This window comes from Caloenas nicobarica, chromosome 1 (genome assembly GCF_036013445.1).
Source record: "Caloenas nicobarica isolate bCalNic1 chromosome 1, bCalNic1.hap1, whole genome shotgun sequence".
In the NCBI taxonomy this organism is placed as follows: Eukaryota; Metazoa; Chordata; class Aves; order Columbiformes; family Columbidae; genus Caloenas; species Caloenas nicobarica.
In genome coordinates, this window is record NC_088245.1 from 207,845,646 (window position 1) to 207,869,452 (window position 23,807).

A 23,807-nucleotide genomic window follows, 5' to 3' on the forward strand; every position below is an offset into this window, starting at 1 on the left:
TTCCAACCACACTGATTCTACGATTGTGAGAATCTCAGAAACAGTTTCACCTTACAAGAAGAGGGACTCACAGACAACAGCTACAACAGGCACAAGTGGGGGCTGGCCGCCTGCTGAGCTTCCCACTGCCAGCGCCCACGGCTATTGACAAACACACGGACAACAGAAAAAACAGCCCCAACTCCCCATAGAACAGCACTGCGCCTGTTGTAAAAGCCACGTTTTCACAGTCTGGTAATCTGTATACCAGTCTTTCAGATAGCAAATACAAGAAACTAAATTTTATTATCTTAAATGAAGATGACAAATAATTTATTGCACAGAAGAAAAAAATTGGAAGGATACCAGCAAGTTCAACTGTAAACAGAATAAAACTGCAATAAAAATGCCGCTGGTCATACTGTATACTCATAAAGGGCCTATTCTTGAAAGTTTAATCCAGGAAGGACTTTTTAAATTATTATTTTATTAAAAGAATCAAACCGAGCATATGTAATTGTACTCGACAAGGTGTAACTGCTTCAGTTATGGAAGGCACCCACCTGCTATGTCCCATCTCTTCTCTGCAAGAAGAGTTGTGTGGTCCTTGCAGAGGTAGAGGGGCCACCACCAGCCGTGAGAGGAGGACAATGACCACACCAGCACCACTCAGATGTGGAGTATTTGCATGTTACAAGCCAGATCCTCTGCCCATGAAATACCTGAGGTGTTTTGGAAATACTCTGCGCTACTTGAAGCGAGGAGTTAAGAGCACTTATCTGCCCCAGGGCTGTACGCAGCTGCCGAGACTGGAGACCTTTCTCTTGGAAAGACCAAGATGGAGAAGTTCTCTCATTCTGTTGACATCTGGGGTTATGGAAATTGCAAGAGATACTAAAGAAAATAAATCTATGGAGACATTTTAGTTCTACATGAGATTTTATATTTACATAAACCTGTTTTCAAGAAAAACAAGGATTCTTTACTAAAGGCCTCGGAGTGTGTGTTTATATGTAAATAAAACCCCCAAAGGGCCAGGCTTCAATCCATCAGAAAAGAGAGGAACACACCGAAGGCAAAAATCCAGACCCTACATTTAAGATAAATTTACTTGGATCAGAGCAGATCTGTTGGAATCTGGCATTTTGTATTCCCATATTGAGAATACTAATTTGGGAAGAGTATCCCCATTTCAAGGGCATATCAAATGTTTAATATTTCCATTTTGAGAGGAGACGAGAGTGAGGATGTTCCACTGAGAATGTTCCAAAATGAAAACCAAATTAATTCTAAAACACATTAAGATTTGCGATTCAGCATAAGAAATCCTTTGAAATAAATACAGTATTTGATAGGGGACAATAAAATATTACTATTTGCCTACTTGCTCCTCCCCAGTTATTTTGATCGTTAGTGTTACATATTCAGAAAACACTTCAGTGCACAGTAAGAACATCAAACCAAAAAGGTACCAAGGTTATTTACAGCATGAACATGCTTGAACTGCTGTTGCCCGGCTGGCCTTTTCTCCATCCATATTTGATGCAGTCATTTCACTTCTACTTCCAGAACCTGTAAAATCCCAGCGCTATTGCTAAGCAAGTGAATACTGAGGCTGTTAAGAAAAAAAAAAAAGAAATAATTACCTGGATGCTAAATTGTATCAACTACATACAGGAAATTAAGTGCAGACAGATGGAAGAACGGTAACGACTCCAGCGCAGAGCCTCCTGAACTTCCCGAATTGCTGCAGGTGCGATAGAATAATTTTAGAAGATAATAACTTGTTGTAGATGTAACTTCCTGCAGGGTCTCCGCTGGGAGACGAGAGGTCACCCTTGGCAGCCTGAGGAACCGTGTTTTCAGGGACACATCGGAATGACTGCGATGGGTCAGACAGAGCACAACAGGTGACAGTGACTTTTACTGCTGTCACTCATCGATCGGAAATGGCGTTACAGGAGAGACGGCTGCACCAGGCCTTGCGTTAGACACAATAAAAAGGACTTCCCACTGAACAAAACGACAACGAACTAAAAGTACACGTATCCAACACGAGGATATCGAGGCAGCACCTCTGAAGCCTGACGAGTTGTCTTTCAGATTTGTAAAGCTGCTGTTTCAATTAGTGCTCGAGTAAAGCTAATTATGTTTCCCTTCGAACTTGTTCTCACTTCCAACTAGAACACGTTACTCTCTTTTTATCCAGCTCTGATACAATAAAAATTTCACTGGTTAAGTGAAGAAAACAATCTCAAATGAGACTGCAATTTGTTCTGCTTGGCCACCCTGAAACTGTGTCTGGGGAGGATGGATGGGAGGTTTGGGGGGATCTCCCCCTCAATCCCACCAGTCTGCTGCTGCACAACTGACTTCTTGAATTCACTTTGCATGCACTCCTGAATAAAATTTTATACACCCAACACTGGTACTCACCTCCTCGCCTATTACATACCTGCCAAATAACGTATCGTGTCGAGTTTATTCGATTCCATGAGTGTTTTTAAGGAAGCTATTTCAGTGTCAATTTTATTACTGATTTCTGAGATAACGCTGTTGGTGCTTGAATCCTGAAACATTAAAAGAGCATCTATTTGACGATGATCTCTAATCTTTTTAGCTCTGCAAAGTCAAGCAGGAATACCATGCCACGAGCAACAAGAGAGAAACAAATTTCCAACCTATTGCTGAAGTAAAATGTGTAACAGGCAAGAGATCTGAGAAGACACAGAACAGCATTTAATATGATGCAGGAAGAATATTAGAGAAGGAGACAGAAAAAAAAGAAAACTCAGATCATACAGATTTTTGTCCCTGATATGCCAGTGCTTCCTAAAGGCGGCATTCTACAGCGCACAGGCAGAATCCCGAAATGTTTGCAAAACAAAAGCTGAAGCATTCGCAAGCCATGTCCAGAAAAGGGAGGAGACGCTGAAGACAGGACACGGCCACCTTCAGCCTCTTGCTCTGCAGCACCCGCCAGCAGCTTTGGGGACTTGCAGCCCTTGAAACAGCCGCTCGGCTGCAGGCGCCTGAACCCCACCCCGGTACAGCCCAAATCCCATCCTGGTACAGCCGATCAGCTCATCTGTCACCGCTGGGAAGGGCAGAGGGACAGCGCGCGTCCTGCCTGTCACATCCCGCACACAAGATGCTGGGAAGCAAGAGACGAGACTTGTGTGTCTCCTCCTGCCTGGACAGTGCAAATCCCACAGGCCTCGTACAACAGACAAGAGCGACACAGCCCAGCCTTTGGCTTTACCGCATCCGAAAATAATAATTTTCACGGAAGTCTGGGGTTTACGTAACACGTGACACATAACTGTATCCTGCTCAAGACAAAACGAGCCTTGTTCAGTGCTTACTTTTTTATGAAACTCTGTAGTTGCTTCCATCAGTTTCCGCTCCTGATCTGTAAACTTTGGATAAAAAACAAATTACAATTGTAGTAATAAAAAACAATACACAAAACAGATAAGGGTATCTTCACAGACCAGCTTACCATATCTGTCACTCTGCTCCTCTCCAGGTTTATGTCCAGCTTGCTGTCAGCTCGGATTTTACCGGTTTCATTCTTTAAAGCAAAGAAATATTATTAAAATAACTATTTACTTTCCCTAATAGGAGTGTGCAAGTACTTCCTGTTTACTTACCATTAGCTGCTGTTTAACTTGATCTAATTCAATTTTCATTTTCTACGTGCAGAGGAGAAAAACAAAAACGATTTTACAAATTCAGAAAACTGCTGACCAAGTCAATCAGTCATGTCAGTGTTACCACCGCATGCACACAATTATTCTTTCATAATTGTTCTCCCAAAGGGGCGATTTGTTCTTGATTAAATATCCTAACTGGTGTGTTCAATTTGTACAGCCATATATAGTCTGCTGGGAATTTTGCTCAAAATAAAGGGGTTATTTTGTAGTGGTGATGATCTTGTTATTCTGAGACTGAAGATAGCAGAAAAATACCAAAATGCTGTCAAGCAAAAGCAAAACGTGTCTCAGTCACCAGTTTAATTAAATTCCTGCAAAGAAACAGCTGATTACTCTCCTTGCATTGCACAGTTCATGGTGACAAGACTGGACCAGAATCATCCTTTAATAAAAATTCAGAAGACCATTCTAAGATGTGTAGATTTTTTTTTCTTTACTGAAGAACCGAACAAGTGTTATCACGTGAAATACATTTTTATGGAATCACAGAAGCTGTAATCTATAAACACCTCAATGCTGATAAAAGTATCCATAATTACTTTTACATTTATATTTTGTTCCACAAAAATGTACAACAGGTATAACACAACCTATATCGCAATTTAACTGCTTAATTAAAAATATTAGTACCTCATTCTCTGCTCTCAAGTTTGCAAATTCACTTTTCTCCAGGATGACCATGTCTTTTCGAATGGAGTCCAAATGTGCCATTATCTGCTGTAACGTTATTTCCTTAGAAACAATAAAACATGTCAACAATTAAGTGGCAGACTTTCTGGCAAGGAAGGAGTTTTAGGTCTAAAATTACAAAATTAGCTACAGAGCACAAAAATAGGGAGATTCTCCATCAAGGAAGTGACACAAACACAGAATTTTATAGCTGTAATTTGCTTGAAAGATTCAAGAGGTTTTGGCTTTGTGCTTTTTCTGTTGCTTTAATACACAAATCCCGAATTTAAGCAAAAAAAGCCAGAGGGATTAGTCCAAGTAGCTGTGAAATGAAATAGACCCGAAACTACAGCTTAGTCCTTCATTCAGTTCCATTTTCAATGAACATCCAGTAGCCGATGAAGCTTTAACTGTTGGTTTGGATCCAGTTCCTCAGTCCCCAAAAGTCATCCAAAGCCGAAGACTTAACGATATGAATATCACACTGTCCTTTTGGCGTTAAAAGCGCGAGGCAGACTAGTACAGCATTGTTGGAAAGCAACGAAAAACGCCTTCCTGGTGTTTGGACTAACCAGTTCCGAATTCCACTTCTACAGAGTCAAAAAAAAGAAAAAAAAAAAAAAGAAAATAAAGGAAAAAAACTTTGTATTTTAGAATCTCTAAAGCAACCCTCCTCTGGCTTGCATCAGGAAGTTACAATTTAGCGCGGAAAATGACATTTCTCTGTGGGATTCTGCTTTTAAAGCCCAGAGCCAGCAAGACAATAAGCTGTTATTCAGACTCCAAGCAAACCGTATTTCCCAGGTCCTATGTTGAACTAAATTCCTTAAAATATGCCCTGACCCAGCTTCCACTGAAGTCTGGCTACTTTGTTAAACACAATGAAGTTTTCACAATTCCTGGGAAAACTTCAGTTGCATTTACACTGAGGAGCTAATTTGCCTCATCCCAGCTCAAAACATTCAGCCTCAACACTGACTGCACTACAAACCTCAGTGTTTGTAACACAATTCCATGCAAATTACATACGGGATACTGACTTTCTTTACATATAATAGGATTTCCAAAAAGCAAGATTAACATTTTGATGAAGAAAACAGAGAGACAAAAGTTCCTGTCTTCTTCTGAGATTTATATGAAAAGGTTAAATAACTCTTATTAAGAATTAATGCCAGTAAGATAAAAATCCCTTGGAAGTAAGGCTCGGCAGCTTAAATAAAATCGCGATGAACGCTTAACTGCATTAACTCACTGAAGAACACTGGTGAGACCCTGGCCCAGGTTGCCCAGAGAGGTGGTAGATGCCCCGTCCCTGGAGACATCCCAGGCCAGGCTGGACGGGGCTCTGAGCAACCTGATCTGGTGCAGATGTCCCTGCTCATGGCAGGGGTGGCACTGGGTGAGCTTTGAAGGTCCCTTCCAACCCAAACTGTTCTATGATTCTCTGGTTGTGAGCAGAATGGCACATAATTTCAGCCTTCCTGAATAATTATTAAAAGCATTCATGTGCATCAGAGCTTTGCTTCCTGGCCCAGATGTCCAGCCTACAAGAAAAGCTAATGTTTTTTTCTAAATTTTGGCAATTTGTTGAAACAAACCTTGTCACCACCTCGATGATCAGCAGAAAACCCAGTGATGCTGCTTAACTGATTCACCACCTCCATGCATCACCCACCAGCATGAGCCTCAACACCAAAGTGGAGGAGACACCTTGATGCTTTGCTGGAATGTGGGCTGAGGTGCTGACCTGCCCGGTGCCAACAGCCAGATTTATACCAACAACCACATAATTCAGAGCCCGCTTTGTCCTCGAGGGCACATCAGGTGCCACAGGTGACATCCAGGTAGCTCAAATCTCTTCCTACTGAATCACAGCAGCTCTGTCCACCCTGCCTGTTGGGAACAGCTCCTGGCCCTGCACTTTCACACCAGCCCTGTGTTGTGTTTGTGTGTGTTTGTGCCCACACCCTCACCACATTTAGCTTTTACTAAGTGCAGAATAAAACAATAAACCACTTTTACTAGTAGTTTTTAGTTTATGAATAGGAAAACAGGCCAAATAACAGCGTATCTCAAAAAAAGAGCTGACATCTTTATTAAAGTTCTATAAAACCCCCGAAAATTTTCTGATATTCTAGGTGGTTTTTTTATGTCTCAGGATCCCCTCCTTGAATCCCTCTTCTGCCCTCTACCGCTGTAAAGCACAGTTAAGAGTCTGGTTTCCCTTCAGAGCTTTTCAGCAGCAAATGACACAATCTCTGCATTACATTTATGTATCGTGGCTGCATCTGAAAAACACTCCTGTGAGATGGAAGGTGTAAGATATTACTGTCCTTAATACCACCTTGAAACTTAGGAAAACCTCTCTCAGCGGAGTGCTCACAGTACTAGAGTTGCTCACTTGTCTTTTAAATACGCAAATATGAGCCATTATAGTTATACAATGCTGTATACGTACGCCATAAATTACTTTTTACCTGCTGAGCCTGTGTAACCATGTCCTTATAGACGGTGTCCAAGCTGACGTTCGATAGGGTTATCAACGCAGACACGATGGTCTCCGCTTGTTCCTTCCCAAAGCCTGGAAGATGGAGGATGACAAGTGAAGGGGATTGTAGAAAGCTGGATGAAGAGCAAGAGATACAGAATAAAGTGGACCCTCCAGTGCTGCACCTACAGCGGCAAATGGGAAGTCACACAATTCCTGAAAACTGATGGCGAGGAGTCAGTCACAGGGACTTTTAACTAGAAAAAACCACAAACTTAATGCTGCAAAAACCTGAACCACATTAACTTCCGATATACCGAAAAGGTCTGTGCATGCAGCTGATGGAAGGACTGAATTTCTGTACAATGTTTAACTGCTCATGCGTTTTATAATTTTATAATGAACTTTCACAAATTCTGTTAAAAATCAAACTTACCTTGACCTACAAAGCATGTATGATATGAGTAATAAAATTTAAAAGTCTGCATTTATTGAAATTGTTCTGCACAGATATGAACACGTGCAAAACGGATTTTAAAACTGCTACATCCATCGCCTGCAGAACAAATTCAAACGGGGACTTTTGCTTTCTGATGATAAAAATTACACTTTGTCCATAGCTTGGTGCAATTCTGAAGTGTTAAAGATGATTTGCGGTGAAGAGTGAAAAAACAAAACAACAGCTGTCATTTTAGCCACATCTGATCTAGTGCTGAGAGCTTTCACCCTAAGGATTTCTTTCCAGCAGCCTCACTGAGGTGTTTTATTTCAATTGACCTGTTTTATAAAGTAGGATCAATTAACTTTTCGTTGAAAAATGCTTTCAAGGCAAACTATTTAGAGCAACGTGCCACTGCTCCCTTCTAAAATACTGGTACTGTCAAGCTGCACCATTGGTTCACATCACTAGAAAAGCTGTGCGTGCTTCGTGACAGTTTCCCTTCACTGAGAGGTGCGATGCTTCCGTCCCTCTGAATTTTCAGGGTTACTTAGATTTTTGCCGCTTCATTATTTTGTTCTTCCTTTGTAGCAGGAACTGTCCTTGTTGCATGGAAGTTTGGGAAATGTGGAGAAATTCACACAAGCAAGAGAACGGAGCCTGAAAACTGCCCGCTGCCAGTTTGAGAAAAACTAAACACCTCTCTCACTTTTGTGATATGTATAGCTTTTACCTATAGAGCCCTGTCATTGTAGTACTGAAGTATTTGTAGGAGTTAGGGAACAAATTAAACTGAATACAGACAGACTTTGGTGCAGCTTCGGTTAGCTGAGGACTGGAAAATGGCAAATACAACGTCAGTTTTTAAAAACTGTTCCAGGAGAGATGGAGGGAACTACAGGCTGACAAGTCTGACATGCACAAAAAATATAAACATTGTTAGTGGACTATTAGGAGTCTTCTAATACCTATTATCATTAGACCCAAACAGTGGAAAAACCCCTATCCTCAGACTGGATAAAGTTCCAACTGTCACTTAGGAGAAAGATCTTGGGATTTTAAGAGATAGTTGCTAGTTTGATGAAGATATCAGCTTAATGCTTAGTTGGGATCAATCAAGCAAGCAAAATCCTTAGGAATTACTAAGAAAAGGAGAACAGAATGAAATAGATGCCACACTATGTCACTGTTCGAATCCAAGCGACACTCAGCTGTCAGATAGTGCCAGCAGCTCTGTGCCCTCCCCTTTGAAACAGGATGTGATGGAAGTAGAAAAGATTCAACAGAAGGGCATTATGAATGATCAAAAGTGTGGGAAAGCTACTGCTCACGGAAAAATTCAACAAGCTAGAACTCTTCTGTTTGGGAAAGAATGATGGCGGAATGTGACAGAAATGTACATAATCATGAGTGGCATAAGATGTCAAGCGTTCATTACCTCTTCCCACAAAAGAGCTGAGGGGGCATCAAAATAACCTTGTAGAAGCCAGGTTGTTCTGCTTGAACAAAGGGAGCGGATGTTTGAAACTCCAGGAGAAAGGGCGTTTTGGTACTAATCGATTTATAGTGGTTCAGGGACTGGATAAGCTTGTGAAAAGAATTCCGCTGAAGGTTACTAAAATTCATATCTGACCCAAAACACCTCTAGGGTGAAAACAAGCAGAGGCTTAGAAAGTACAAAAGGATGCGTCAGACACATCTGCCCCGTTCTGACCCTCTTCTGCAGGCACTGACTCACAGCTGCCGTCAGGAGACAGAACGCATGGCCAGAGGGACTTTTCATCGGACTTAGAGGAGCCCTATGAGATGGGGACAGGCTTTTTAGCAGGGCCTGTAGTGACAGGACAAGAGCGATTGGTTTCAAACTAAAAGTGGGGAGATTTTAGACATGAGGAAGAAATTTTTTACAATGAGGGCGGTGAGACCCTGTCCCAGGTTGGCCAGAGAGGTGGTGGATGCCCCGTCCCTGGAGACATCCCAGGCCAGGCTGGACGGGGCTCTGAGCAACCTGAGCTGGTGCAGATGTCCCTGCTCATGGCAGGGGTGGCACTGGATGAGCTTTGAAGGGCCCTTCCAACCCAAACTGTTCCATGGTTCTGTGATTTGGAATGCCACACTCATAAAATAAAAAGTAGAGGTACTAAGAATGTGTCACGGCACTACGCTGCTGCAAATATCTCTAGTTAGAAAAAAACCTTAAGTTACTATTAGCAGGCTAGTAGAAAGAACTTCTACTAAAGCTTCGTTTTTGCTGGAAAACAGTTCTTTAACTGTTATTGTAGCTTTACATTTGTTAACTGTATTATGTTCCTCAGCTGGAAGACACTATAAACTTGCCTGCAGGTACAAAGAAGGTAAATCTAATGTAATAGTTATTTGTATGGTCACAAAGGCATCAAACAGTGTCAGATGCCTCTCCTTCACCAGCCTCCTCCAGAGGCTGCCAAAACATTTCATAACACCAAATATTGGTACTTTGGGAAAACTGACAGTTATAGCACTTAAACTAAAAGTTTTCCTTTGAATTATGTATCAGACATCACTTACCATGGGCTTCCAGATCCCGCACTAAAGCATGGGTATCAAAAGTTACCTTCCTCTGCTCCAGGGGAGTGATTTCAACTCTTCTGACATCATACGAGTTTCTAATGAGCGAGGCAGCAAAACCTGGAAGTGACAACACGTGCTTTAAACTTAACGTGGTTGGTTTATCCTGCAATACACTCATTCTAATTTCATAGGAAAGCTGTACGGAAGTTGCAACAAAAAGCTGTGTCCTTTTGACAGCTGGGATACAGCACATGTCAGGAACCATCAATCCCTTTTCCATAGGAAATCTACACTAACTAGGACTCATATCTCAATCTTAATTGCATTTGTGTAATTAGGAAGCTGTACAACAGACAGGCATCCTGATACACCGAAGCCACCACAATCGTTTTATAATATTTCAGAAACATCAAATAATGTTCCTACTTTTAAAGCATCAGCAGTTCTAAAACATCACCAATTTCTGCTGGTTACAGCCAACATCATTCATTTGGTTCTTCAAAGAGTCCCTCAAACACGTTCTTTTTACACTTTCTTCTACGACTATCCATTCCAACAGGGAAAGTCCCATGTGTAAAGATAAAGCTATAGATTTTTATTTTTTTAGAAAGTTATGCAAATCTAGTGTTCAGAATTATTTCCTGATTTACCAGTAAAGCAACTGGGAAACAAAGCAATACGATGTCTGTACCCAAAACCTCCAAGACAGGTATTAGTTAAAGTACCACCCTATTTATTACATGAACGCCTGCCCAAAAGGTGCCTCACAACTTCTCCTACTTTATTTCAAAGATATTTTTTCCCTTCATCTTATCTCTGTGGGGCCCTGAATGTTACAGATTGTGTTCTGATAGATTCTTTGTTATCTAAAAAGCCCTGTTACTTCTAAATCAGTACTTACTCGAAACCTTTCTTGCTGCTGGATCTCTGCCTTAACCGAGATGTTGTTCTGTATCTTATCTAGACTTTTACTCAAAAGCTTCAAGCCATCTAAACAACAGGGAAGTTCTGTTGTGTCACTTGATAAACCAAGTTACGTGCTGCTTTGTGTCTGCTCTAAATAAGTGACTATAACTAAACCTGCTGTAGTACCCAAACCAAAGTCTGCGTAAGATTTAAGATCAAAGAGACAAAATAAATCTTTGTGTTTGAGTGCAGGAGCACCGAATACTATGTACAAATAATTTAAAATGACTCTAAACCTCACTGTGGAATAAAACATCCTTTTTTCACTGAGACAGAACAGCTTTTACACACACAGCTTTTGGTCCTCTAACTATGTTAGTGTAGTAAATGTTAGAGCGACCTAGTGATTCCTGTTGCTAGTTAAATGAGATGGCAGATGGCTCATGTTATTGATAAGGATGTTCTGAGTCTATTTTGAGGAAACCAGATGTACCGAAACACAGGAACAGGAACAGATAAATCGTGGACTGAAGGACAAGAAGATGATCAAATTGGGGAGATAATAGAAACGTCAGCCAAAGCCAGAAGGACAGTGATTTTTTTTCTACAAGGACCCCCGAGTTCAGATAGAGGACAAACTGAGGAAGATGAGAGCCTTCATCCTGATGACCACCAGATGGGGAGAGAAGACCCCAACACCAAGACAGAGCATGCGTATCTATTAGTATGAATATGTATTAGTAGGTGGGATAATTCCCAAAAATAGAGAATTGTAATAACAAAGCGGGGAGTATATAATGACCACTAAAAACTTTGTCAGGTGTGCGTGCAGGTGGAACGCTGATTCCCCATGCACCCAGCGCTGCTTTGCTTTACTACAATAAACTTCTCTTGAGCATAGACTCTGTCTGTGTTGAGTAAGTTTATCTGTCACATTAGTACATTTTTTTTTCATTGGATTGCACATATACACTGTAGAGCCATTCACTCAGAAAAGCTGATGCTGCAGCGTGAGGCTTTTGGCTGCCTGGAGATGCTGCCCCGCTTCCTATCACTTCACTCCTGTATCGACTTGATCATAGAATCATGGTGGTTGGAAAAGACCTTAAAATCACTGATTCCAACTGTAAACCTAACGCTGCCAAGTCCACCCCTAAACCATGTCCCTAAGAACCTCGTCTACATGTCTTTTAAACCCCTCCAGGGATGGTGACTCCACCACTGCCCTGGGCAGCCTGTCCCAATGCCTGACAGCACTTTCTGTGAAGAATTTTTTTCTAATATCCAATCTGAACCTCCCCTGGTGCAACTTGAGGCCATTTCCTCTCGTCCTATCACCTGTTCCTTGGGAGAAGAGACCAACCCCCTCCACGCTCCAAGCTCCTTTCAGGCAGTTGCAGACAGCGATCAGCTCTCCCCTCAGCTCCTGTTCTCCAGGCTGAACAGCCCCAGCTCCCTCAGCCGCTCCCATCACACTCGTGCTCCAGCCCCTCACCAGCTCCGTGAGCCTCCCAGCCCAAACCTGTCCTCCAAACTCGCTGCTGGTGTCACAGGCCGAGCGGAGCCACCATGCTGAGGTGACTTTCTGCAGCCCTTGGCTCGCTCCCACTGCTCCCCCCTCCTCAAGCTGCCCCCGCCCGTCCCCGCAACCCGCCGACCCGGCCGCTCGCGTTCCCCGCCCCACACCCGTGTCACTCTCACCTCTCCGCGGGGCGGGGGGCATTAGGACCCGGGGCGCTCCCAGGCTGGAGCCACCGCCCCAGGCGAGCAGCGCGGCCCCGCGCGCCGCTCCCCTCATCGCGCCACGAGCCCGCCGCTTCCGCTCCGCGCCGCCGCACACCGCCCACCGGCCCCACTGCGCAAGCGCTGGCCCCGCCCGTTCCGGTCGAGCCCCGCGGGGCGTGCTGGGTACTGTAGTCTTCAGGGGCCCGGGCTGAGGGCGGTGGCGCTGCGCCGCCATGCGGAGGGGAGGAGCGACAGCTTCGTGGCATCTAAACAACGGGAAGTTCCGTTGCGTCGCTTGGTGGATCAGGTTACATCGAATCATAGAAGCATTTTGGTTGGAAAAGACCCTCAGGATCATCGAGTCCAACCGTTAGCCCAACACTGGCACTAAACCATGTCCCCAGGGGCCTCATGTTGCCTCATATCTGCTCTACAGCAGTGACTGTAACTGAGCCGGCTGCAGGAACCAAACCAAAGTCTGTGTAAGATTAAAGAGACAACGGAAATCCTTGTGTTTGAGTGCAGGAACACTGAATACTACATACAAATAATCTAAAATAACTCTAAAACTTACTGTGGAATGAAACAATCTTTTTTCACTGAGACATGTCAGCTTTTAAACACGCAGCTTTTTGTTGTCTAAATGTGTTAGTGGATTTGTTTTTTCATCGGATTGAACATACATACTGTAGAGCCATCCACTCAGAGAAGCTGATGCTGCAGTGTGAAGCTTTTTCTTGCCTGAGGTCCTTCCTCGCCGTTTCCGAGCTCGAATTGTGTCAGCAGCCTGGCTGTGTCAGCCCACCAGCGCTTCCCACGGCTCGGCTGAGGCGCGGGGACGTGCAAGAGGCTGATCTGTAGCAGGTCAGTCTGGGTCGGCTGGGATTTTAGGCCAGCGGTGGCAGCAAGTCATAGAATCGTATCATAGCAAGGCCTGAGCTGGAAGGGACCCACAGGGATCATCGAGTCCAGCTCCTGTCCCTGCACAGGACAACCCCACAGGTCGCAACGTGTGTCTGAGGCCGTTGTCCAGTCTCTTCTTGAACACGGTCAGGCCTGGGGCCGGGACACCTCCCTGGGGAGCCTGTTCCAGTGTCCAGCACCCTCTGGGGGAAGAACCTTTTCCTCATGTCCAACCTGAACCTCCCCTGGCACATCTTCCTGCCGTTCCCTCGGGTTCTGTCACTGGTCACCAGAGAAGAGCTCAGCCCTGCCCCTCCTCCTCCCCTGGTGAGGAAGCTGCAGCCGCCATGAGGTCTCTCTCCCCTCAGTCTCCTCCAGGCTGAACAAACCCAGTGACTTCAGCCGCTCCTCATACGGCTTCCTCTCCAAACCCTTCACCAACTTTGTAGCCTCTTCCAGACACTCGCCAGTAGCTTTATATCCTTTGTGTCTCATGGTGCCTAGAACTACACACAGTGCTCCCAGTTTGAAGTGATAGATCTGTCTGAAAAAACCTGTGCAGGTGGGGTGACCGTACCCGTGCTGTGGGGGTGACCGTACCCGTGCTGTGGGGGTGACCCTATCTGTGCTGGGCTGTGGAGCAGCAGCTGAGCAGCCTTGGGGACAGCTGGTTTGCTTGTGTGTGTTGTCAGTCTGATGGAGCATCCTTGAGGTGCACATGGGACTCAAGGAGGAGGTGCCCAGTGCTTTGAGCATTCTCCAGAGAGCGCTTAAACTGAAGTTTGACTAAGACAAGCTTCTTAATGTGGGCAAGGACAGGAGAGCTTGTCTAAGACCTTCCTTGTAAGAGCCCTGACGATGCTTGCCTTCAGGCCAGAATAATTTCTGGCCAGGTAGAGTCTAGAGAAAATTCAAGTGGCCTACAACAGAGGCCATACAGAATTAAGAACAATTCAGATCTGTACAGATGCAGGCGTGGAGTGTCCATGCAAACAGTGTGAACAGGCAAATTCAGCTTTGGAGGTGCAAACCTATTGACCCAAAATGCAGAGTCTGGTGACAGGAGGGCTGAGCATTCACTGCACACACACAATCCCAAGACGGACTTTGGGACAAAAGAACAGCCCTGAATTTTTCTTACATAGAACTAGATTTGTGATGGAGAGGACTGTGCAGACTCTAAGGGGCCCTATTTTCTCCCAGCTCTACTTGGATGATGTGTACTGCTCCTGATTTAGCCTGGTTTCCCGTTATTCTCTGTCCTGAACTTACTCTCACCTCGGAAAACTGCCATAGGTGAACCTCTCTAAGCCTGGCCCTGCCAATGTCCAAATATTCCTGACTTTAAATGCAAACCCAGCCCTGGCTCCAGTTCTGAAAGGTGAAACTATAACTCTGGATCATCGTGATTTTGAACTCTGAAGCTTTCAAACTGCAACTTGTTTCCATTTTACTCCCTATCAATGCAAAATGCAGATTCCAGAGCCTCAGAATATTTTTGCGAAATTGAATTCTCGCTTTTCAGTTTGTGCTAGTTACAATAAAATACATTAGGCTCTCTCAGACATCTGTTTCACTGTAGAAGTCCAGGGCTGCGGAAGTTATGCCTTAAAATAAAAGTGCAGACCAGAAAAGAAGATTGCTAGCAGTACTTTTTAGAAAAAGCTCTAACTGATCCAGTGAAGTTTGAGAGACATAAAATAAGACATGAAATAAGGCATCTGTGAGTAAAAAGGATGCGTTTTTCAGCAGTCACCAGCAGGTGCAGGTTGTCTGAACTGGTCCCCCGGTACTCTTCCCAGAGGCCTGCTTCTCCCACAGCTCATACGCTGTGATGCTTTAATGCAGGCACATAAAAATTCAGGCTTTCACAGCAGAAGAGTCTCCTTGGTAATAAAACCCCTTTGACTTTCAGTTACTTGAAGGTCCTTTCTGCTACCAGGTTGGCTTCAGCCTTCGTGAGTTGCTCGTCTCCACTCAGTGGCAGGGGCTGTCATTTCAACGCGGAGCTTTGGTCCCACCTTGTTTCCTTCTGTTCACAAGAGCCAGTTGGGCGAATCTTAATTTGCTCAGAGATACTTCCTCCTTCAGGGCATGGCTTTCATTCTGATTTCATTCATTCTAGGATGAGATGGAAGGTGGAGCTAAGATGTGTAACGGGATATTTGGGGGAAGAAGCATTGCGACCGGTTTGAACCAGGGTGACAAAGAGGGCAAGGAGCTGAGGAACTCACTGGAGGAGCATTAGCAAGAAAGCAAATGCCTGATACCTGCACTGAGGTTTAACTTCATAGTCCTGCCATGGTAACAGATGCAGGATTCAGCAGAAATGCTTGAACAAGCCTCGCCTTATTTAAAACACTGAGTTGCCAAGTCAACAACTCCCGTGTTGCCAAGAGACAGACATTAGAAAAAACCACCACCAACAACAAAACAATAGCAACAAAAAGCTGTCACTAAAGGAGAAGAGACCCAGATCCGTGCCCTCTCTGTGGGGACATTGCTGTTCAGTGCTACTGATGTCACGCAGGCTCAGGATGGTGATTGCTCCTTAGCAGCACACAGTCCTTTCTGTCTGCAAAGGCTTCCTTCGCAGGACAGAAAGGCTGAGTGCTCCATGGTGCTGATTTTCTGCTTCAGACAGACAGTGAACTGACAAAGTGGGTGTTTAGAAGCTGTAATTCCTGACAGCTGGTACTGAGCCGGTACTCAGTTCATCTTAATAAAACAGAGAGCAGCTCTGGAGATCAGCGCGGCCGTCCCAGCTTGCCGTAGGAGGGCAGCAGCCTACAGGGTCTGACGACGGGACTGCAGATTCTGACCAACTCACCCATCTGCTCTCTTCTATTTATTGTCATTTACACCAATACAGTGGAGGGCTGCTATTGCTATGCTCTCAGCCAGCCATCCTACAGCTTTTACAAATACACAACGTACAAACCTCTGTATTGTCTGTTCATCTGTCTGGACGAGGGCTGCAGCAGGGATTGCTTCGTGCTGCCACGCTCTGCAGAGATGCCGTGGGGTAGGAGGCACCTCTCTCAAACAGGTGAAAATAGGTAGGGCAAGCAGATGTGGACCTGTGACAGAAGACTGTTGAAACCACTGAGGTGGTTGGAAAGAGAGAAACTAACGAGGCAAGATAACTAATTTTTTAACCTTCCTCCCCTGTTTTTCGTACAGTATATATTTTTCAAAATCTGGCATCCTTCATGGGATCTCCCTGTTGTCTCCCTTGACTTCAGGATACAGATCAAGGGTTTAGCGTTGTTGATGGTGGTGCTATCTAGTCACTGGTACATGGAGCTAGAAAGGACCATCTGTCTTGAGTCCACTCTGCAAACAACGAGCACACATGCCTCCTTTTTTCTCGCTGTTTTCTTCGAGATCTTTCCCAGCTTAGGGTTAATTTTCCCTCTGGATCAGTAGCAAGTCCACTGAGATGAGGTGAACCAAACATTTTCAAGGCCAGGTATCCCCTGATCTGTAGTTAGAAACCTAAACTGCTGCTGGATTTTCATAGTTGTTGAGTACAGAATGCCCTTTCCGTCTGCTCTCTGAATATTTCAGAGCCTCCCAGCCCCAGAAGAGGCAGCCTCTGTATTGGTCATGTTACTGAGCACAGGTCCCTGGACTGAACTCTTGCAAACCCCTTCGGTGGCCTGCGACCAGTGTCAAACAGAGTACAAACAGCCACAGCAAAGCAAGATACTATTTAATCTCAACAAACGGAACAAAATGTAAGGAATGAGGAGTTTAAAGTAATAAAACTGTCCAAGTGATTGTTTACACACCATAAGTTGTACCACCTTACCAAAGACATGGTTGGGGGCCTCATGTGGATTTCATTTCCATGGATGCTCTGGGAGGATCCATCCCTTGTTAGTCCATTCCATGGGGAGACCTTATTGCTGTCTACAACTACCTGAAAGGAGGTTGTAGCATGGAGGGGGTTGGTCTCTTCTCCCAACTAGCAAGTGACAGGACAAGAGGAAATGGCCTCAAGTTGCACCAGGGGAGGTTTATATTGGATATTAGGAAACATTTCTTCACGGAAAGTGTTGCCAGGCATTGGAACAGGCTGCCCAGGGACGTAGTGGAGTCACCATCCCTGGAGGTGTTTAAAAGATGCAGAGATAAGGTTCATAGGGACATGGTTTAGTGACAGTGTTAGTTAGGTTAGCAGTTGGACTTGATGATCTTGAGGGTCCTTCCAACCAAAATGATTCTATGATTCTCTGCTGTCAGCCTCTTGCCAGTCTCTGGTGGTCAGATACTGGTCACACAGCCTTTGTTGAAGCCTGGAAGCATCACGTTCTCTCTAAAAGATAGTTTCAGTATTGTCTTTTCATGGTGCCCACCCTGTTTCCTAGGAAACTGCTTCTGAGGAGCTCTTTCTGGTCATTTGGGTAGTTTTGTAGCAGCCCTGCTGCTAAGTGATTCAGCATGGAAAGGGATGGTCAAGGAGACAGGGAACTTTGGTAGGTGATGCCTGTCTCCTTGAATCCTTCAGGATTCCACCTCAGTCCTGAAACTGGAAAAAGTGAGTGTCTTGCCACCACCGAGTGTTGCAGCACTACTGAGCGTTGAGGTAAAGAGGCCAGACAGGGACTTTTGGAGGAGGTTGCCTTCATACCTGCGAAACTCTCTGCTGGGACTTGACCTGTGAGATTTGCCATGCTACAAAGTGGCCCAATCTCTTGAGTGCAGCACTAGTCCCTCATCCTCTCTCAACTCATCATCCATCTGGTAGTGGGACCACCCATCTATCATCCCTGCCCCAATGTGCACCTGTACATGCCCCCTCCCCACCCCGTTCTCCTACATCTCATGAGGTAAGAGGGAAGTAGTGCTGGGGGTTGTGCCATGGGAAGCAGAACTGGCTCTGATGTCACCCTCACCGCAGTGCTGAGACAAAGCCAAAGTGCAAGACACAGCTTGGGAGGCAAAGGTGTGCAAGGTGCAACAGCCTGGAGTGGGACAGAAGAGAGCTGGTGTCTAGAAGACACTTGCTATTAATCATAGCATTGTCCTTAATAATTTCAGCTCTGATTGGGATCGTATCTATTTAGGAACAGGAGAACTCTGCAGTGTGACTCTGTTTTCCAGTCACTACTCAGGTCACAGTGTGGTGCCCTGTCTCTCTTTGGTGTCCCAAAGGCAGGCTGCGCCACTGCTGGCTACTCAACGGGCTATTGTGCTTCAGCATTTTGCTAGTGAACATCTGGCAGAACTTCACTCTCATTTGCCATTTGAGGTACCTTGCAGGCAGGATGTTGTTACCCAGCAGATCTCCAGAGTTGCTCAAGCTCTTTACGGAAAACCCAGAGGAAAGGGCTGGTATGTTCTGCTCAATTTTGAACTGAATTGGATTTAGGAGCTTAACTGTGCTTCAGAAATATATTGAGACAAAGAGTGGGGAGTGGGGGACTAGTTCCAGTGCAGATCAACAACAACAAGAAAATAGATTCTATATTCCTCCCATACAGGAGTTCACTGAGCCATGCTTTCTGGAAAGATTTCTTCCTTCTGAAGTACCCATCACAGCCTGCTTTCTAGCTAGATAAGCACATTTGCAGCAAAGTAGATTATCTTTGAACTAAACGTGCAGAGTGGGGCACAGGAGCCTGTGGTAGGATGGGTCAGTGCTCTGCGTGATTAATTTAGTTATATCAGGCTCAGATAAATCTTACCCAATTTAGTTCAGGTGGAGTATGGGCAATGGACAGACAGACTTTGAAGCTGTGGTTGGTATTAATGACACTCTGTTGACTTTCATCCTTGTCAGTGTCTTGAATAACATTGAGACCCTAGTGGGGAAGGAAAAAATAGGATTGTGAGATAAAATGTGTGATCGCAGATGTATTCGATTAAATCTTGTCTGAGTCAATGGGGTTGCTGTAGTCAGTGGAGCCACACTGACTCGTGTCAGCAGAAACTATTGCTTCTTCTGTAGTAATCCTCTACTCCTGAGAAGCCCAAAGCCTGTGTCAGCATCTCACCATTGTGAAATCTCAATACATAGATTCTGCATGTAGCTGAAGGCAATAAAATCTTAGTTCGGAAGTCAGGGAAAGAAGTCTTCAGTGCTGGGTTGCCTGATGCTCCTCTTGCCTTTCCGAGTTATCTTCTGTCTGCCTCCCATAGCGCTGCCATCTACCACTGGGGCAATAGCCTCAGTGGTCAGGTCCCTCGATCACGAGCCCATATGTATGTTGCGTCTCTCTCTAGGTGTCCTGGTGTTTCTTGGGCTCACCAAGCTACAGATGACTCACCCTTACATTCCCAGTCTAGGTCACTCCAGAAATCCAGATGGGTTCTGCTCCCTTGTACTCTGATGGCATGAGGGTACCCTTGCACCAGTGCCCACCAGAGCCTTCTCCTCCTGTGAATCCCATGTACCAGGCCATCAAATCCAGAGCATCCAGTAAATCTGGTTGTCTCTTTCCTCTGCCTGGCCAGGGCCAGGGACTCTTTATTCCTGATTAGAGTATTCACTATCTGAGTCCTGTGGTCTCAGACCAGAAGTTCCTTCATCAAGGCCAGGAAGAGAAGAGTTCTCAGCTCTTCTTCTGTGTCTGGGGCATTGGTGGTTGTCTCCAACTATCTTGGTGGCAACTGGAGTGTCAGCCCTCTTGGATGGGTGTTTCTTAGTGGTGGTCTTCCTTGAAATTTGTGCTTCTAGATTGAGGTGGGCACTTTGTTCCACTTCTTCATGTCCTCCTCCTGGTCATGCAGGAGGAACCACAGGGTGGTCTCCCTTCAGCCTCCTGTTCTCCAGGCTGAACAGCCCCAGGTCCCTCAGCCGCTCCCATCACACTTGTGCTCCAGCCCCTCACCAGCTCCATTCCCTTCTCTGAACTCGCTCCAGCACCTCAAGGTCTTTCTTGTCATGAGGGGCGCAAAACTGAACACAGGATTTGAGGTGCAGCCTCACCAGTGCCCTGTACAGAGGGATGATATGATCAAACAGCATGTATAAGGATGTACAAGAAATTTGGGAGCCCATGCAGCAGAGCTGGACATCTCCAACCCGGAGGAGCAGTGGGAGGTGTAATGTAGCCGACACAGCACCAGAATACCATCAGCGCCAAGGCCATAGGCAAGCCCTGGCATATGGCCATTGCTGTTATCAAAATGTGTCCAGGAACGGTGGATTAAAGCGATAAGCACCACAGCAAACAGCAAAAGCAGCCGCTGACAAGCTCTGGACTCTGATATACAGCAAAGCAAGCAAATTCTGTGGCCAGCACAGGACCCTGCCAGGTAACAGCTGTAACTGCTATAAAAACTCAAATCAAAACTCCTGCCATCTCAAGCCCCATGCAGAGCTTGAAAAAGACTGTTGTGGGTTGACCGTGGCTGACAGCCAGACACCTGCCCAGCTGCTTGCTCACTCTTGTCTCTCGTGGGATGTGGAGAAAACAGAAGGAAGGTGAGGAGACTTGTGGTTTGAGGTAATAATGACTTTTTAGTAGGGAGAGCAAAAGCTGCATGCACAGGCAAAGTGAAAAGCAAAAAATAATTTATCCACTACTTCCCATTTGCAGGCAGATGTTTAGCCACTTCCCAACAAGGACAACATCAGCATTCCTAACACTTGCTTCAGAGGACAAACACCATAACCAAAACCATGCCTTCTTCCTCCTCTTTTCCTTGGACTTTTGTTGCTGAGCCTGACATGGTACGGAATATCCCTTTGGTCAGTTGGGGTCAGCTGTCCTGGCTGGGTCCCCTCATACCCCCTTGCCCACCCCAGCCAACCGCTGGGTGGAGTGGGCAGAGTAGGAAAGAGAGAAAGCCTTGATGCTGTGCAAGCTCTCTTCAGCAACAGCCAAAACATTGGTGTGTCATCAGCACTGTTTCACCCACAAATCTGAAGCATAGTGTCATACGGCCTGTTAGGAAGAAAGTTAACTCCATCCCATCCAGACCCAGCACCCCCATCTAGCAAAGATCTTGAAGGACCCAGATGTACTGGAGAAGCTGGCACAAGTTCATAAAAGCTACTGCGATCTTATTTACAAGTTATTTTGGAAATGGCTGACAGGTCCCAGGGAGACAGTTTTTCATGGCTTTTGAAGTTGCTCAGAAATTCTGATGGCATCCAAAATACTTTGCCTTGGATTACATAGTGCACTTTTAGTGTTTTGAGACCACATAGACATCGATGCATTTCCATGTAGGCATGAAGAGCACCCACTTAGCCACAGCCTCTGTGTCATGGGAACAGCTTGCAGACTATTGTTTTCACAGATCTTCTTGCTTGAATAGGTTATACCAGGACTAAGAGCTTTTCGCAAAGCAGTCAAGTATTTATGAGCCTGGAAACAGAGCAAATATAATTCTTTGCAAGTTAATGTAAATCCAGCTGGGATCTTAAAAAATTTAACAGATGAGCTTCAGAAAGGTACACTGCTTGCTTCAAGACAAGTGGAGACGTTGAGATGTCTCCATTTATTGCTCCCTCAACACGCAGAGGGTACAGTCATCCTGGATTGGTGAGGCTGTGTCAAGGGAGACATGTCACTGTGGCAGCTTCTCATTTCTAGATGCTCATTGCATCCATCTGCCCTGCAGCCCATCGTGCTGTTAACTACATTTGCCTGCAAGGACATTTGTCTTCTCAGCAATGCCGTGATGTTTAGATACGGTACAGCCAACAGCAAAATGCCACAGACCTTCAGAAATGACTGCAGCGAGTCATATGTGCCATTGCAAATGGAGTTAAATGAGGTAATTTTCCTCTCCTGTTCCAGGTACAGCAGTTTATGCTCTGTCATCTTACACAAATGTTAATTAAACATGAAGTGTTTAAGGCACCAAAATAAGAGAGCCCATGCCTGACTTTCGGTCTCCAGGAGCCTGTCTTAGTAGCTAACTGAATTATGGAGTTGCTGACTTTATGATGTGAATGCACCCTTTTAGGTAAATTCAGTTCCCATTAGCATGGTTATAAATTAGGAGTGAATTTACTGCAAGACTATTAGACTCATTTTGTGCCAGACTCCGAAGTGCTTTATGCTAGTTGAAATTCAGTTGAAACCAAATCTCTGCTGATGTCATTCAAGTTCTGATCGCTTTCCCCAACAGGAGGTTTGGCCCCTGCGTTGTTACAGTGCATGAATAAAAGTCTTTTGTTCCTGGCCAAGAGTGCACAAGCGGTGTGAGCAAAGGCTTTCTGCACTGGTGACCTCCAGGCTGGTTTGCTGCAGTGATTGTAAATGCGGATGAATAATAGACTCGGGTTTTATTCTTCTAAAGGAGCAGAAGTTCATCACTCTGATGTCATGCTAATTCCCCAGCAATCAGTCTAATTTCAGGTTCTAATGAACATTTTCAACAGTTTTACCGACTTTAGGTGACAGACATGCAGAAAATGGAAGCCATCTCCCTGATCAGGTTGTTCCACTGTTTCTCACTTTGGTGGCAATAGGTTTGTCCCCACAAGGGGTAACATTACTGGATCTAATGATAAGTGTCTTTAATAACCAGGTTTTGGCTATTTCAACTTCTCTCTCCAGGCTTAATTAAAGCTTGAGTGTTAGAAGCTCACATGTACAGTCATCTGCCCTTTCTGGTTCTTGGAGTTCTGTGACGTGTTTGCAACCTCAGCTCCTTCTAAAATGAAAATACAGTTTTTGGAGGTGTGAAGAAGAGCTTGAAGCTACGAAATACTTGGTAACTGCTGTCTCAATTTACAGAATGCATGAAGTGGTTACTTTGGGAAAGGTGCACAACAAGTTCCATTTCAGCACCATCTATTTACATGGAAGGGCATGAAGAGCACATCCAACCATGAAGAAACAGGCCTCCCAGCAACCAGTAGAAGGCTAGCCCTGAGCTGGAGTTTCAGACTCCTTTAAGATACCTCTATTCCCTTCCTCAGAAATTAAATGCTTCTCCAAATGTACAGGTGACATGTGAAACTGAACTGTCTCCCATCGCAAAAGAAAATTCTAATTAAAACCTACACAAGGTGTTCAAGGTGTTCATCACTGCAAGTGTTCAAGGTGAGGTTGAATAGGGCTTTGAGCAACCTGATCTACGGAAAGATATCCCTGCCCATTGCAGGGAGGGTTATAGAATCTTAGAACCATTTTGATTGGAAAAGACCCTCAAGATCATTGAGTTCAACTGTTAATCTAACACTGTCACTGTACCATATCCTGAAGCACCACATCTACCTATCTTTTATAATAAACACCGCCAGGGATGGTGACTCCACCACTTCCCTGGGCAGCCTGTTCCAATGCCTGACAACCCTTTCCATGAAGAAATTTTTCCCAATATCCAATTTAAACCTCTCTGGTGCAACCTGAGGACATTTCTTCTCATTCTAACTAGACGGACTAGATGATCTTTAAAAGGTCCCTTCCAACTCAAACCATCATGTGCTTCTATGATAAACCTCTGAGTTTTGATGTGACAG

General features: G+C 44.9%; 1 protein-coding gene across 1 annotated transcript; it reads right to left on the minus strand.

Annotated features, from left to right (window-relative positions):
* Window positions 1–307: 307 nt before the first annotated feature.
* Window positions 308–12,573, minus strand: CCDC90B (coiled-coil domain containing 90B). The gene is made up of 9 exons (XM_065633479.1): window positions 12,449–12,573; window positions 9,839–9,958; window positions 6,842–6,945; window positions 4,326–4,427; window positions 3,633–3,674; window positions 3,482–3,553; window positions 3,345–3,398; window positions 2,435–2,549; window positions 308–1,594 (listed from the first exon to the last, which is right to left on the minus strand). Exons 1-9 carry the CDS (start codon window positions 12,543–12,545, stop codon window positions 1,539–1,541), a joined length of 762 nt encoding a protein of 253 aa, XP_065489551.1. The 5' UTR covers window positions 12,546–12,573; the 3' UTR covers window positions 308–1,538.
* Window positions 12,574–23,807: the final 11,234 nt, after the last annotated feature.

Coding starts and splice junctions, on each gene's coding strand:
- CCDC90B (XM_065633479.1), bottom strand. CDS start 12,545: ATGAGGGGAGCGGCGCGCGGGGCCGCGCTGCTCGCCTGGGGCGGTGGC. Junction 3,554..3,632: donor AAGTTAAACAGCAGCTAATG/GTAAGTAAACAG, acceptor TTTGCTTTAAAG/AATGAAACCGGTAAAATCCG. Junction 2,550..3,344: donor CTACAGAGTTTCATAAAAAA/GTAAGCACTGAA, acceptor TTAATGTTTCAG/GATTCAAGCACCAACAGCGT.